Here is a 16,863-nt window from a genome sequence, read left to right on the forward strand (position 1 = left end):
GGATTTCGCTCTAATCACAGTACTGAAACCGTACTAGTTATGCTCATGACCAAACTCAAACAATTGATAGCAAATGGCAATAACATACTACTGTTACAATTCGACATGTCAAGCGCATTTGACATGGTTGACCATGGAATTTTATTACACATCCTCGAATACTTCGGAATCGGAGGCAACGTTCTCAATTGGTTTAAGGGGTTCCTAACTACACACTCATATCAAGTGACATCAAATTCGACTACATCAGCTACATGGACACCTGAATGCAGAGTTCCACAGGGATCCCCCCTCTCACCGACCATATTCAACCTAATGATGACACCCTTGGCCAAACTACTATTGAACCAGAACCTAAACCCATATATATACGCTGATGATGTAACGATCTTCATCCCATTCAAACAAGATCTAAGGGAAATCTCCAACGAAATCAAGCAAAGCCTACATATCATGAATTCCTGGACAGATGCATTTCAGCTGAAACTTAATGCAGAAAAAACCCAATGACTAGTACTTACCTCGCAATACAATAAGAATAAATATACCACCATCAACACACCAAAACTAAATCTACCAGTTTCGGACACCCTAAAAATTCTTGGAGTCACCATTGATCGACACCTAACACTTGAGAATCATGCGAAAAACATAACTAAAAAGATGTTTCATCCAATGTGGAAATTAAAAAGAATTAGACCATTTTTTCCAAGGACTGTCTTCCGTAATCTGGTACAATCATTGGTACTCAGTCATCTGGACTATTGTAACTCACTCTACCCTGGCTGCAAAGAGCAAATACTTAAAAAAACTCCAGACAGCCCAGAACACGGCAGCCAGACTAATAGTCGGCAAATCAAAATATGAAAGCGCGAAACCCCTACTTGAAAAACTACACTGGCTCCCACTTAAAGAACGCATCACATTCAAAGTTTGTACCTTAGTCCATAAAATCATCCATGGTGATGCCCCAGCTTACATGTCAGACCTAATAGAATCCTGGCCCAGGAACGCAAAAAAATCTTCTCGCACATTCCTTAATCTTCATCCCCCCAATTGTAAAGGTCTAAAACACAAATTAATGCACGCATCTACCTTTTCCTATATGAGTACGCAGCTCTGGAACGCGTTGCCACGTAACCTGAAAACGGTCTATGAATTGACCAATTTCCATAAACTATTGAAGACCTATCTCTTCGACAAGATATATCACAAAGATCAACACATGTAACTGTGTAATCTTTAATATATCCAGAAATGTCTCATACTGTCTTTTGCTTTAACACTATCATGTATTTCACCACCATGTAACCCAAAACCCTCTGTAAAATCAAATGTATATTCTCTTCTTATTTCCAGTATCCATGATGAATTGTAAGCCACATTGAGCCTGCAAAGAGGTGGGATAATGTGGGATACAAATGCAATAAATAAATGTAACAGGTAAGGGGGGTATGGGCCTGGGTCCGCCTGTCTGAAGTGCACTGCAGTACCCACTAAAACTGCTCCAAGGACCTTCATGAGCTGTCATAGACCTCAGGCTGGCATAGAGGCTGGCATGACATATTTTTAAAGATGTTTTTGAGGGTGGGAGGGGGTTAGTTAACACTGGGGGAGTAACGGGAGGACCCTGATTCCCTCCGGTGGTCATCTGGTCATTTTGGGCACCTTTTTGCGCCTTATTCGTAATAAAAACATGTCCGGGTGAAAACGTCCAAGTGTCAGGGACGTCCTTATTTTTTTCGATTATGGGTCAAAGACATCCAAGTGTTGAGCACAGCCAAATCCCGCCTTTATCGACACACCCCCTTGAAGTTAGGACGTCTTTGCGATGGACTGCAGTTGGAGACGTCCAAAATCGGGTTTCGAGTATACCAATTTGAATGTTTCTGTGAGGACGTCCATCTTCCGTTTTATGTCGAAAGATGGACATCCTTCTCTTTCGAAAATGAGCCTGTTAATCCAATTTAGTGCTGCATAAATACAATGAAAAAAAATCAAATGCTGAACATGATGTTTAAATATTATAGAAATAAAAGGGTCTCGTAAAGGCTTCACCTGAAATGAATGTTGGTGCCACTGCAAGAATGAGCAAGTGGTTATGGTAGAGAAGCAAGATGTTTGGTATGCAGGCCTCTGCACCTGAAAATACCATTTCTGTTCCCTATTACCTCAGACCTATGGCACAAGCTGCAATTGTTTTGGTTTCTGGGACAGTAAGCCAATGAGATATTGTTTTGTTTGCCTTTTTTATTGTGCATGTGAAAGCAAATTTTTACTTTTCATCATTTTCTCCACAGAAAGCGGGCAACACACAGTGCCGGGAAAAGGAAAGGCAGTCAAAAGGACCTCAGGCCTCCAGACCTTTGGATCCATCACGAAGAGATGGAAATGAAGAATATTGAGAAGCCCTCTGGTTCTGATCCTTCAGGAAGGGATTCGCCCAGACAGAGCTGCCAAGATATCAGCCCAGTCACTCATAACCAGTCAGAAACTCAAATGGGCAGCAAGAGTGCCTCACATTCAGGTACCTGTGAAAAACTATTGTTTTTTTTAGCTTTGTAAAAATGAAAGACTCCCTATATAAAGGATTAAACCAGAAATGCTTGAGAAAACAATTCTAAATGATTTTCCACTTTAAGCACTTAGGGGGAGATTTTATATATGGCGCCTAAAAAATTAGCGCTGAAATCAGTGGCAACTAAGCGTATTCTAAAAATTGGCACCTAGATTTAGGCACCGATTATAGAATACATTTAGATGATATCTCAGCATCTAAAACTATATGCATCCATTTACACCAATGAAAACGTGGTGTAAATACCAGCGTGTAGATTTACACGCAGTAGGCCATATTCTACAACTACATGCGTAAATTTCTGAATGCCCATGAAATATCAATATCCCTGCTCATAACCACGCCCCTTTTTCTCTGCATGTATTAGAAGTCTGGTGCTCTTCGTTACAAAATAAATTTAGCGAGTTGTGCGCCTATATTCTAATCAATGCCAATTAGTGCTTATTATTGCTTGTTAAGTGCTATTCAGTGGTTATTAGCTTGTTAAGTTATGTGCACTGTTATAGAAACCACTTGGATATATAGAATCTGGGGGTTAATGCCTGGTTTATGATACGTTAACTGCTGGTGCAGAGTTATATTAATGAGCTTTGTGGAACATGTTCAGTTAGCATGTGGTAAACTGCACATCAAGGACCAAATTCTACAAGCAAGCACTTTTTTGTAAACATTTAAAGTTTTTTAAATTGGTGGCTTCTGGATTCACTTTATGCTTTAATTTCATTTTATAAATACCAGTGGTGGTGATCAGTTAATTGGGTACAACATTTTGCTATTTGCCAACTCTGGTATTTTATAACTTCACAAATGCTTTGTCCCTGTGAAAAAGACTGTAAACCTAGTTTGGGGTGGGGAGCACTTTGTGTTCTCCACATGAGACTTGTCATTTAGATCAGTGTTTCTGGAATACTCCTTGCCATTCAGATTTTCAGGGTATCCACAATGAATACGCATGATCTTGATTTGCATACACTTGCCTCTATTATATGCAGATCTTTCATGCATACTCCATTTTGGTATCCTGAAATCCTGACTGGCAAGGGATACCAGCGACATAACGTAACCAAAGACCGTACCTGGACATATCTTAATCCTTCCTCTCCCTCTCTAAGTTTCCCTCAATGGTCTTTACCATACATGTACCTCAATATCACCTTGTTCATACCGGAATCGGCTAACGCTGTTTACGGTACTATGTAAGCCACATTGAGCCTGCAAAAAGGTGGGAAAATGTGGAATACAAATGTAGCAAATAAATAAATAAATAGCACAGAAAAAAAATAAAACACTAAGAAGGTCTTTTACTAAGTTGCGCTCACGATTTTGGCACATGCTAAAATTGTGGTCATGCTGAATGTTAGAGACGCCAATACATTCCTATGGGCGTTTCTAATGTTTAGCGCACCCACAATTTTAGCACGCACTAAAAACGTGAGCGCGCCTTAGTAAAAGATGCCCTAAGTGCTATTCTATAAATGGTGCTGAAAGTTAGGTGCCTTTTGTAGAATATGCTTAGTGCTGGGATCGGCAACTAACTTTTCACCAAGGACAATTCTAGGAACACCGCTGTTCCACCCATGACCCTCCCATGGCTGCACCCCCTTTTAATTTTTTTTATTATGCATTTTTGAAAATTACAATTTCCCGTAATCATTAAAGGAAAAATACAGAAAATATATCATATTACCCAAATGCAACGTTTTTAACATTTCGTTGAGCCTGCATTTTGAAATCTGGTAAGACTGTTTCATTACTCTCCTCTTTTGGGGGGGGCAATAGGGAAGAAGTGGAAGATTAAAACTGATTCAGTGGTGGTTGCATCTTCCCCCAAAGTAGTTGGTTCTATGGATAAGCAACTAGTTGCCGATCCCATTCCAGAGATTTTGTCAGGGAACTCCCTCTCCGAGTCTATTCCCCTAAGTCCTTCTGCCAGAACTCCTCCACTTCAGCCATCTGTATTATCTATTTCTGTGGTTTCAGGGGAGCACAGTCCAAAGAAAGGAAGTGCTCCTCTGTTGTTTTTTTTTTTTGCTAAACAAGTAATGTTTCCATCTGACTTGACAGTCCTACCTCCTGCTTCCAATAAAGAGATATCATTGAAAGACATATGGTCAGTAGTTACTCGGACTGAAACTTTGCTGAACGACATTGTCCCTCAGCTCTGTCATTTTTCTTCTGATTCTGTTCTTAAATTTAAAGAGATGGACAATAAGTTTGAGCATTTTTCTGATCAAGTGTCTTCTATAGAGATTAAGGTCTCTTTTCAAAATATTAATCTCTCTGCAATTAAAGATAGCCTCTACTTATATCGGAAAGTAGAGGCCTTTGAAAATTCCTTAACAATTAGGAACCTTTGGTTCCTTAATTTTGTTGTGAGCACGTTTTCTTTCAGCAGAGACACTGATTAGGAAATATTTTAAAGAGGTTTTGGCCTAGCCAATTCTGAAGACATTGTGTTAATTAAGTGTTATTATCTTGAGTGAAGCAGATAAAGCAGTTATTTTGAGATCATATTTCAGGAATAAGTCGGTGTTGTGCTGTGGGAAGAAGATTCAATTCTTTCTTGACTAGTAAAAGAGGCGCGTTTCTGAGCAAATGAAATGGGCGCTAGCAAGGTTTTCGTCGGCAACACCCCCCCCCCCGCCAACCCCTTCGTTGTTGTGGCATTGCTCCGCCCTCAACGTCATGACGTTTGATGCGAGGGCGGGACCCGTAGTGATTTCCCACCCCTCTGCTTCCCTCCCTGCCTGCCAACCCCTTCGTTGTTCTGCCCTTGCTCCACCCTCGAGGGCGGGGCCCATAGCGATTTCCCACCCACCCCCGCCTCCCTGCCTCCCTCCCTGCCAACCCCTTCGTTGTTCTGCCATTGCTCCGCCCTCGAGGGCGGGGCCCGGAGCGATTTTGGTGGCTTCACCACCACGAACCTTCGAACCTTTTTGAGGGAAGTCAGGGTTTGGTTTCACTGACGTCACTGTCTTCAGAACGTTGAGGGTGAGTTTTATATATATAGATGTGTCACAATCTACTCAGTTACAAAGGAAGGTCTTTTGTGCTTTTAAAAGTTGTCTGGTGGCCAGAGGAGCCACTTTTTTTCTTTGTTTCCCCTGTAAGTGTTTGATCACATATAAGGGGAAGCAATATATTTTCTTTGATTCTTTGCAGCTGGAGAGATTTTTGCAGGAAAGTGCTTGAAATAGGCAAGTGATAACTTAGGAGTTGTAATCTTGATGTAGCCCTTGTAGTTCAAGATAATGATCTTGTTTTTCTTGTTTTTTTCTTTTTCTAATTGTTTTCATGCCCCTCTGTTCTCTTGAATGTGGATTGTTTTATTTTATTTCTTATCTGCTCTTTTTTGCCCGCATCCCCTTTTTGGAGCTGCACATAAAAAATAATGCACAGATCCACGTGACTAAAAATGCATGTGTAAATTTCAATTAAGGCCAATTAGTGCTGATAATTATTTGTTGTAAACCAAAAATTACTAATGCTATCTCAATTACCCCCAGTAAACTATAACAACTGGTACAAAAACTGGGGAAACTAGATTCACTGACCACACCATGGAAATGTAAAAAAAAAAAAGATTGTGTGAGACACAATCTAATTTTGAGTGACTATTAGATTGTGTACACTTTGGTGTGGGGGGGGGGGGGGGGAGGAACTGTAGTGTTTATTTTTATTTTTATGACACATATATAAAAAAGTACAAGTTTTGTTATAGGACAAAATCTTACTCACTAGTGCTCTGAGAGCCTGATGAATAAACAAACTTATTGACCGCTACATGGGTGAGTTGTAGGTCTGAGGGCTACTCTTTTGCTCACTCAATCATTTTTGAATTGCAATTGTATGGTCAGGGAATTTAGTTTCCCTGGTTTTTGTACCAGTTGATAATTGATTATTAGCCCCAATTATTGGTGCCCAAATTTGCGCATACAATTTTAAGCACCATTTGCAGAATTTCGGGGTAAATGCTTCTTGTGTTAGGGGCATGGCATAGGCAGAGAGAGGGCCTAGAAGACATTTAACATTTACGGCTAGATTCTATATATGGCACCTAAAAAACCTGCTTAAGCAGTGTTCTATAAGCCGCGCTTAAAGTGTGGCATGATTTATAGAATAAATGCTTAAGCAGACCGGTCACGCATAAATTTAGATGCCGCCTTTTGCACCAATTAAAATGTGGTGCAGATGCCTGCACCTAAATTTATATGCAGAGCACCACTATTCTATAATTAAACATGTAGCTCAAAACTACACCCCTCAATCCACCCCAAAACAGTCATAACCATCCCATTTCTGTGCCCCCTTTTTTGAGCTGAACGTAAATTTGAGGTGCAGATTCCACATCTAAATTTGTGTGCATAATCCCCAATTAAATCTAATTAGTCCCAATACTTGGTTGTTAAAAAGCTAATTATTGGCACTAATTGGCTCGTTATTCTATTAAATTGTGCACATAAATCGGATATAACAAAAGAGAGGGAACGAAGTACAAACTAAAGTCCAAACAAAAAAAAACAGCACCACGGGCCTTTAAAAATGGAACACAGTTCTTTAATGAATGAGCCTTTACTACATGAGATGTGGGGTAAGGAATAATATATTGTAGAGGAATATATTCGAGTTATTCCCCAAGTTTTCCACGTCATCACTGTGACCCCTGACGCAGGTGCTAGTCACCGAAACACGGCCCGTGTCGGGTCTTTTTGTCAAGGCTCATTCATTAAAGAACTGTGTTCCATTTTTAAAGGCCCGTGGTGCTGCTTTTTTTATTTGCACATAAATCGGAGCCATGCCTAAATTTGCACATGCAATTTTTGGCAACCTTTTGTAGAATCGGGGGTTAATGTACTGCATTTCCCAAATGCTAATTGCCTAATAAAGAGTTAACCTGGGACCACTTACCAACTCCTAAATAGGAGGTGCTAAGTGTTGGCCGGGTGCAGGTACTAAGCATTAATCTGATGCTAAGGTCCACCTTGGGGGTCAGCACTCAAGAAAAAGAGCTAGGTGTCGTAGATAATATGCTGAAATCTTCTGTTCAGTGTGCAGTGGTGGCCAAAAAAGCTAACAGAATGATAGATATTAGGAAAGGAATGGTGAATAAGACCAAAAATACTATAATGCCTTTGTATCACTCCATGGTGTGACTGCACCTTGAGTATTGTGTTCAGTTCTGGTTGCTGTATCTCAAAAAAGATATGTCAGAATTAGAAATGGTTCAAAGAAGAGCAACCAAAATGATAAAGGGGATGGAACTCCTCTCATATGAGGAAAGGCTAAAGAGGTTAGGGCTCTTCAGCTTGGAAAAGAGACGGATGAGAGGAAATATGATTGAGGTCTACAAAATCCTGAGTGGTGTAGAATAAGTAAAAGTAAATCGATTTTTTTTTACTCGTTCCAAAAGTACAAAGACTAGAGGACACTCGAGGAAGTTACATGGAAATACTTTTAAAACAAATAGGAGGAAATTTGTTTTCACTCAACGAATAGTTAAGCTCTGAAACTCTGTACTGGAGGATGTATTTACAGCGGTTAGCATATTTGGGTTTAAATAAAGTTTGAACAGATTCCTGGAGGAAAAGTCCATAGTTTGCTATTGAGGCAGACATGGGAAAGCAACTGCTTTCCCTTGGATTTGTAGTATGGAGTGTTGCCACGATTTAGGTTTCTTCCAGGTACTTGTGACCTGGCTTGGCCACTGTTTGGAAAACAGGATACTGGGCTAGATGGACCATTGGTCTGACCCAGTATGGCTACTCTTATGTTTTTATGTTATGACCTGCAGTAAAAATAATAGTGGGTGCACCTCCAAAAACTGCCACACGACATTTGCAGCTCCAGCATGGTAAAGTCCTTCATTAAGCCTCGGTAACTGCAAATTTTACAGTAGTCTAGTAGAAGGGCCTCTAAGAAAATAATGAGCTTTCTTATTTCATTCAGAGTAACCTGAAGCATTTTAAAGTTTCTTCTGCTCAACTACCTTCTCCACAATGAATTAAAATTAATTGGGATTCTGGTCTGTAGAACCTAAAGAGGCTAAAACAGTGAGTCATTGTTTTGCATAAAGGTAGCACAGACAGTCGGCACAATGAATACAAAGATAGAAAGTACAAACTTTTCATTTCTAGATGCTTGAAAATACAAGAAAAAAGATGAAGGGGAAAAGAAAGTGGATCTGTGATATGAACTAAATTAAATAAAGCAATTAATATGCTAAGAAATTTGGCTATTTCAGTACTGTTTTTAATACACTGACATTCTGCGCAGTCTACATGTTGAATTTTAATATTTTGGAAAGAAGTTTTGTAGAATATGTGATTGCTTAATGATTCTTTCATATGTGTTAGGTAGGGTTACCATCCAGCTTATAATTGAAAAAGAAAAACGCCTATATTGCGACCCAAATCGGGAGATAGACGTTTATCTCACAAAAACGAATAAAGCGGTATAATCGAAAGCCGAATTTGGACGTTTTCAACTGCACTCCGTCGCGGATGCGGACAAAGTTGATGGGGGCGTGTCGAAGGCGTGGTGAAGACGGAACTGGGGCGTGGTTATCGGGCGATCAGAGATGGGCACCTTTCGCCGATAATGGAAGAAAAATATGCGTTTTTAGCGAGAATTTAGGGCACTTTTCCTGGACCCTGTTTTTCCACGAATAAGGCCCCAAAAAGTGCCCTAAATGACCAGATGACCACTGGAGGGAATCGGGGATGACCTCCCCTGACTCCCCCAGTGGTCACAAACCCCCTCCCACCACAAAATATGCCGTTTCACAACTTTTTATTTTCACCCTCAAATGTCATACCCACCTCCCTGGCAGCAGTATGCAGGTCACTGGAGCAGTTCTTAGGGGGTGCAGTGGACTTCAGGCAGGTGGACCCAGGCCCATCCCCCCCCCACCTGTTACACTTGTGCTAGTAAATGGGAGCCCTCCAAACTGCCCCCCAAACCCACTGTACCCACATGTAGGTGCCCCCCTTCACCCCTTAGGGCTATAGTAATGGTGTAGACTTGTGGGCAGTGGGTTTTGAGGGGGATTTGGGGGGCTCAACACCCAAGGGAAGGGTGCTATGCACCTGGGAGCTCTTTTACCTTTTTTTTTGTTTTTGTAAAAGTGCTCCCTAGGGTGCCCGGTTGGTGTCCTGGCATGTGAGGGGGACCAGTGCACTACGACTCCTGGCCCCTCCCACGAACAAATGCCTTGGATTTATTCGTTTTTGAGCTGGGTGCTTTCATTTTCCATTATCACTGAAAAACAAAAACGCCCAGCTCACAACTTGTCGAATAAAACATGGACGTCTATTTTTTTCGAAAATACGGTTCGGTCCGCCCCTTCACGGACCCGTTCTCGGAGATAAACGCCCATGGAGATAGACGTTTTTGTTCAATTATGCCCCTCCATATGTCCGGATTTAACCCGGCTATGTCCTCTTTTTCAGGACATGTCCGGGCAATCAGGCGGTTTTTGCCAATCTCCCTCTTTGTCTGGATTTCTGGACAAATGGGCAGACTGGTGGGCGGACAAACGGGCAGATTGCTAACCTCCCCTCCCCTTACTTACTACTGCCCTGGTGGACTAATGACCTCTTCCACCTTTGGGGCAGGAAAGGGCCCCCTCTTTCCTGCCCGGAGCGCTGCCCTGCATGAATCCTTCCTGTTGCTGATCTCGGTGCCGATTCAAAATGGCCGCCGAGAGTTGACCTTGCAAGACTTTAACTCTCGGCAGCCATTTTGAATCGGCGCCGAGATCAGCAACAGGAAGGATGCATGCAGGGCAGCACTCTGGGCAGGAAAGAGTGGGCTCTTTCTTGCCCCGAAGAGGTCACTAGACCACCAAGGCAGTAGTAAGGTAAGGGGAGGGGGGTGACGGGGAGGGGGGGGTGTCAGGGTGTGTGACGGGGGAGGGGAAAATGTGACAGGGGGTGGAGCGAGGGTGTGGAAGGGGCGGGGTGGGGCATGAAAGGGGGCGGGGTGTGTTGTAGGGGCAGGGCATGTGTCCTCCTTTTTGGGGGACAAAATATGGTAACCTAGTGTTAGGGATGTGTATTTGTTAGTATAAATTAGTAGGGACCTGTTTTTCTAAAGTGTGTCAGGCATTTACCATGTGAATTAGCATCTGGTAACAGTTACAACACAGCTGTGCACTTGCCCCACAAGCAGCATCCCAGACTCCCTACTTCCCCCTAACAAGATCCCCAACCCCCCCCCGCCCACCACCACCACCACCCAAGCAACATTTCTAGTATCATCCCCACCTCCCTCCCTCCCCCCCCCCAAAGTAGCATCCTGAAACCCCCATCCCATGATCCTATCTGGCAATTAGTAGCAGTGCCCCTGGAGGGATACTGGCAGGTCTGAAGCAGGGGCGTAGCTACGGGTGGGCCTGGGTGGGCCCAGGCCCACCCAATTTCAGCCCAGGCCTGCCCAGCGCCAGCGCCAGCCCCCATTGCCGGCCACTGCTGCTTTTCCTGTTGAGCAGCAGGGCCGGCGCTACAAAAAAGAAGAAGCGCTAACGGCGCTAAGGACGAGAAATGTTTAAAAAAAAAAAAAGCGTGGCACCGGCAGGCACTGTCTCGGCAGCCTTGAGGAGCCTGCGAGCCAGCAGCCAATGCCTCAGCAGCCAATGCCTCAAGGCTGTCGAGACAGTGCCTGCCGGTGCCGCGCTTTTTTTTTTTTAAACATTTCTCGTCCTTAGCGCCGTTAGCGCTTCTTCTTTTTTGTAGCGCCGGCCCTGCTGCTCAACAGGAAAAGCAGCAGTGGCCGGCAATGGGGGCTGGCGCTGGCATGCAGGGCGGGCCTCGTCGAGGAAAAGAGGGAAAACATGGAAGGATGGGGAGAAAAAGAGGGAAAACAGATGGAAGGATGGGGAGAAAGAGGGAAAACATGGAAGGATGGGGAGAAAAGAGGGAAAACAGATGGAAGGATGGCAGAGAATGAGGGAAAACATGGAAGGATGGGGAGAAAGAGGGAAACATGGAAGGATGGGGAGAATGAGGGAAAACATGGAAGGATGGGGAGAAAGAGGGAAAACTTGGAAGGATGGGGAGAAAAGAGGGAAAACAGATGGAAGGATGGCAGAGAATGAGGGAAAACATGGAAGGATGGGGAGAAAGAGGGAAAACATGGAAGGATGGGGAGAAAAGATAGAAAACAGATGGAAGGATGGGGAGAGAAAGAGGGAAAACGGATGGATGGGGAGAGAGACTCTGGATGGAAGGATGGGGAGAGAAAGGGGAGAGACTGGAAGGATGCAGAGAAAGGTGAGAGACTGGAAGGATGTGGAGAGAGAAGGGACACTGAACAGAAAAGGGTAGAGTGATACAGAGACACTGGTTAGAAAGAGGGAGAGAGACATTAGATGGAAGGATCAGGAGAGAGGATAGATGGATGGAAGGATGGGGAGAGAAAGAAGAGAACTGCTGGATGGAAAAGGAGAGTAGTGAAAGACTGGAGAATAAGAGGAAGGGGCATGGGGAGAACAAGGGTGAGAAAAAGATGAAAAGCCATAAGTAGATGAAGGAAATTAAAGAATGGATAGTAAGAATGAATTAAATCAGGACAGAGAGAGAGAGGCAGAAAAATATTGAAGAAAGTAAAGAAAAAGGAGAGAAAAAGGAGATATGGCCAGGAAACCGTGGCAGAAGAGTTAAGCGAAAACTAAGGAAAGCAGAATCTAGAGACTGGGAGCGACACAATGAGAAAAAGTAAATGGCCATACAAGAAAGGTAAAGAAAATAATTTTATTTTTAATTTAGGATAAAGTAATATGGTACCTGTGTTAATGAAGTTTCAGAGACCAATACTTCCTTCCTTAGGTCAGGCGAGGATACCGTAACAGCATTATACTGACCTGAGGCAGGAGGTTTTGGCCTCTGAAAGCTCATTGAAAAGGGTGTTAGGCTATTAAATAAATTTTCTGAAATCTGATGCACTGAAAAGCAGCACTTTACCCTGTGTGACAAATGCATCTGATTAGCGTGACTAAATTTTGCTGGGGGAGGGGGGTAGAGAGAAAATTTTGTGCCCACCCACTTTAGGTTCAGGCCCATCCAAAATTGGCAGTCTGGCTACGCCACTGGTCTGAAGTGATCCCTGGATGTTCCCGTCCTGTTGTCAGCCAAAGTACAAAATGGAGGTTCAGGCCCCCTAGTGGTAGCAGAGTTACTTGTGGGCCTACTGCTTTATCTGATCTAGTCCCTCCTGTCTTATACATCAGAAAAAGACAACATGTTTATTTGTGTGTGTGGGAGGGGGGATCTGAATTAAGAAACAGAAGGCTGTTTTCTCTTGGGTGAGATTATTCTGGTCACTAGAGCTTGGATATTAACCCCATGTGCCCATGTGGGGCATTGGCGAATAGGCCTCATGCCCTGTGTCTGTTGGTCAGTGCCTTCTGATTCCTGCTCCAGCATCTCCTCTTTCAGGTAATATGTATAGCAGGGAATGGAATAAGACTGAAGCAAATATATCAAAAGAGAGAACTGACTGCAATAAAATTCTGCCCAAGTGTGTGAATTAGAAGTCAAGAATATTAAAGAACATTTTTACAAAAGCAAGTATTTTATTATAATGAAGAAACCAAGACAAACTAGCATATTGTTTTTTATTTTTTATTTGTAGCCTTCCTTATTTTACCTCATTATTGGATATTTTTTATGTGAAGATGCCCAACAGCTTCTTTTTTAAAATCTGATGGAGAGCGGGGGAGGTGGTTCTTTCCTTTCTGTGTTGTCTTCAATTAAATAAAGTGGTCTAGGCATGTGTAAATAGGGGAAAATAAGCTTTAAAATAAGGGATCCTTTTACTAAGCTGCAGGAAAAAGGGCCCTGTAGTAGCAGTGGGGGCCTTTTTTCCTGCGTGCCAGGGCCCCTTTTACCACAGCCAGTAAAATGCCCTCCAAAAATGGCCATGCGGTAAGATAAACCTTACCGTGTGGCCATGCGGTGGGGAGCGCTTACTGCCACCCATTGATGTGGCGATAAGGGCTCTCAGTGGTAACCTGGTGGTAACCGGGCAGCGCCCGATTACCGCTGGGGTTAGTGCCACGTTAAGGAAAAAAAATTTCCGGAGTGCCATAAATGGCATATGTTACAGCTGGAACTACTGCCAGCAGCCACGTTGGGCTTACTACCACTTTGTAAAAGACCCCACTAATTTTCTAAACTTGTGCTAAATCCACAAAGCTCAAAATAGTTTGTAATTCCCAACTGTCTAGCAGAAATAAATTATACCGAAATCTGACCGGGTTAATTTCAGTTTGAATTAGTCAGCATGATGTACCTAATATAGATGTCTGTTTTTTTCTGTAGGCCCAGACACAGAAGAGGCTGGGAGTAGCATGTCTACATTAGAGCGCTCTCTGGCTGCCCGCAGAGCCACACGTGCCAAGCTCATGATCCCAATGGACTCCCAGCCAAGCAATCCCTGTGAGTACTGCATGCCTTCCACCAGGTCTCTAAGATGCCGATTTTACTCTGAGTGCTATATATTCTTAAATCTCCCATCTTATATTTTAGGCATCTAGCATTTGTATACAGACATTTCAAAGCATGTTTTTTGTTTGTTTGTTTTTTTGCTTATGAGTTTATAAGGATACTTTGAAATCTGTAATTTCTGTCTGCTTTTCCCTTACTTTTGCCTTTGTTTCAACCTCTCTAACTTCCCTGTTTCGATAATATCCTTCAAAGACACCAACATCAATCAGGAAAACAATGAATCTTTGTCCTTACAGAACTGCACTTGGTCACCTGACTAGTTAGTCATTAACTAGTTGTGATGAGGTACTAATATTCCCTTTTGATGAGCTTATCCAAATAGTCATAGCCTACCATAAAATCCAAGGGCTTCTCATATTGAAAGCAGCTAAAAAATATGCATGCATGAATTACTTTGCACTGCCATGCTGATTGCTGTCTTGCCCACCAATAAGAGACTGATCGAATGAGAAAGAGAGAAAATCAACCTAAAGCAAAGTATTGTTGCCAGGACTTTAGGTAAGAGGGATCAACAAGGGGGTAGGGGGAGGGGGTAGTGATATTCATCCTATAGCAGTCGGCAGTTTCAAAGCCATTGATAGACACAGGCTGAATTAGATCTAGATAATCAATGATGGGGTCATGTGTGGACACTGGTATTGTATACCAGGGGTCTTCATCAGACACAGAAGTTATGCAGATGTCAGCTGAAATTCAATGCTGACACCCAAGTAGGGTTAATGACAGGAGTTCGCTTGACTTCAAAAAGCTGAAGCCCCCCATCCCTCGTCACCGCCATATTGGCCAGAACAAAACAAGTGCTATCACTATTGAAAACAATAGCAAACTTGTGAGGTTTTATTAAACCTCCTAGGTTTTGCATTCTCTCTTTTAGGAGGGGATCGGGGGTGGGGGATATAAGGAAAGTTGGAGGGGGGTTGGGGAGTTTTTGAGGGTCTGTGAAGGTGGGGGGGGGGGGGGGAGAGAGAATTATATTCAAAATATATTTGTCAGTGCTCCAGAGCTTGTCTTGTTATTTGCAGTACTGTATTGTGGATTTCAGTGCTACATTATATGCCTTTATTTTTTCTAGAAAAAAAAAGGCATATAGCGTAGCACTGAATCCACAATTGTCATGTCCCCTACCTCAACGCAAGTGGCATCCTCGGGCTGTGCAGAGTCCCGTCGACATGCATACTTGACTGGCATAGCCCTGAGCCATATGTGTGTAGTTCTTCTCTGGCTGCAGTCTCCTTGATTGCTTTGCTTCCATGCACCTGGTTCTGTTCACTTTCTGCCTGGCTTCCAGGCTCCTTGATTGCTTTGCTTCCACGCGTGTGATGCACCTGAATTTGCTCTTTCTCTCTCTGCCTGGCTTCCCTTGCTTCTCTCGTATTGGTCTTCTGGTTCCTCCTTCCCCTGTTCTTGTCCTATGGCTGTGCTCTTTCTCCCTGCTGGTCCCTGCTGATGTCAGACGCCAGCACTTTATCAGCTCAGCTCTTTCTAGACTCCATGCTTCGGCTTCTACTTTGGTAGGTGTTACTTGCTCAGTAGAGTGCTTCTTCTCTACTTTGTCCCTCATTGCTGACTTTGCCTGTACCTGGATTACTCTCTTGCCTGCTGCCTGCCTACTGACTTTGCCTGTACCTGGATTACTCTCTTGACCTGCTGCCTGCCTATTGACTTTACCTGTACCTGGATTACTCTCTTGCCTGTTGTTTGCCTATTGACATTGCCTATACCTGGATTACTCCCCTGCCTGCTGCCTGCCTGTTAACATTGCCTGTTCTTGGATTACTCTCTTGCCTGCTGCCTGCCTTTTGACTTTGCCTGTACCTGGATCACTCTCTTGCCTGCTACCTGTCTGGCCGTTACGTTTACCACCCTGCTTCCTGCTCCGTCTTGTAAGCCCTGCAGGCCGCCCGCACCTAGGGCTCAATCTCTGGGGAACGGCAGTCAGCGCAGGTGAAACCTGGGGTTGTCCAGCCGCCAAGAAGAACCTGGTCCGAGCTCAGCAGAGCTCTACTTGGTACAAGAACTCACAAGTCTGACAACAATAAAGCACTGCAAATAAAAATGCAAGCTCTGGGACACTGACAAATACATTTTGACTCTAACCCTTCATAGATCCCTCAAAAACTCCCTAACCCTCCAAACTCCCTTTACGTCCTCCATTCCCAATCTCCTCCTAACAGAGAGAATGCAAAAGCTAGCAAGTTTAATGAAACCTCACAAGTTTGCTATTGTTTTCAATAGCAATAGTAATTGTTTTGTTCTGGCCAATTTGGCGGCAAGATTCACCCACTGCCTTCAGCCCACATAATGGGCCAGATAGGATCATGCTAGCTCCTGTCATTAAACCTCCTTGCTGGCACTCACATACCTAGAATCAACTACTCTACATAATACTGTATAGAAAAATTAGTTCTCAAAATATAATAGAAATCATCTCACAACAAAGTTATATATAAACTGGCAGGGAAAGAAAAAGCCTCAAACAGTTTCTAGGGACCATCTCCCCTATGAAGCTATAGCGCCTTCTATTGGCTCAAATCATTCATCATTGGCATAAAAATCCTTGTTCTGTCAGTTAGTTTAATTAAATGCAAAAAGAAGCGAGATAGCTTTAAGTTACTTTAGACTGCTTTTTACTTAGCTTTGAATTGTTTTAGACTGTGTATTTCAAAGCTTGCTTATTTGAAGTGTAAAGTATCCAAGCCCTATTCTGTTGCCAGAAACCAACATTGGCCACCATTTTGTCCAACTGCATCAGGGTTAATGGCTTATTCTAAATACAAAAGA

At 43.1% G+C, this 16,863-nt stretch overlaps 1 protein-coding gene across 1 annotated transcript in view; it reads left to right on the forward strand.

Annotated features, from left to right (window-relative positions):
* Positions 1 to 16,863, forward strand: part of DCC (DCC netrin 1 receptor) — a 1,295,383-nt gene that overhangs the window by 1,103,414 nt on the left and 175,106 nt on the right. The window contains exons 24-25 of the mRNA XM_030191909.1: positions 2,301 to 2,527; positions 13,897 to 14,013. Coding sequence (XP_030047769.1) covers positions 2,301 to 2,527; positions 13,897 to 14,013 — 344 coding nt within the window. The remainder of the gene's footprint in view (positions 1 to 2,300; positions 2,528 to 13,896; positions 14,014 to 16,863) is intronic.

This window comes from Microcaecilia unicolor, chromosome 2 (assembly GCF_901765095.1).
Source record: "Microcaecilia unicolor chromosome 2, aMicUni1.1, whole genome shotgun sequence".
NCBI lineage: Eukaryota > Metazoa > Chordata > Amphibia > Gymnophiona > Siphonopidae > Microcaecilia > Microcaecilia unicolor.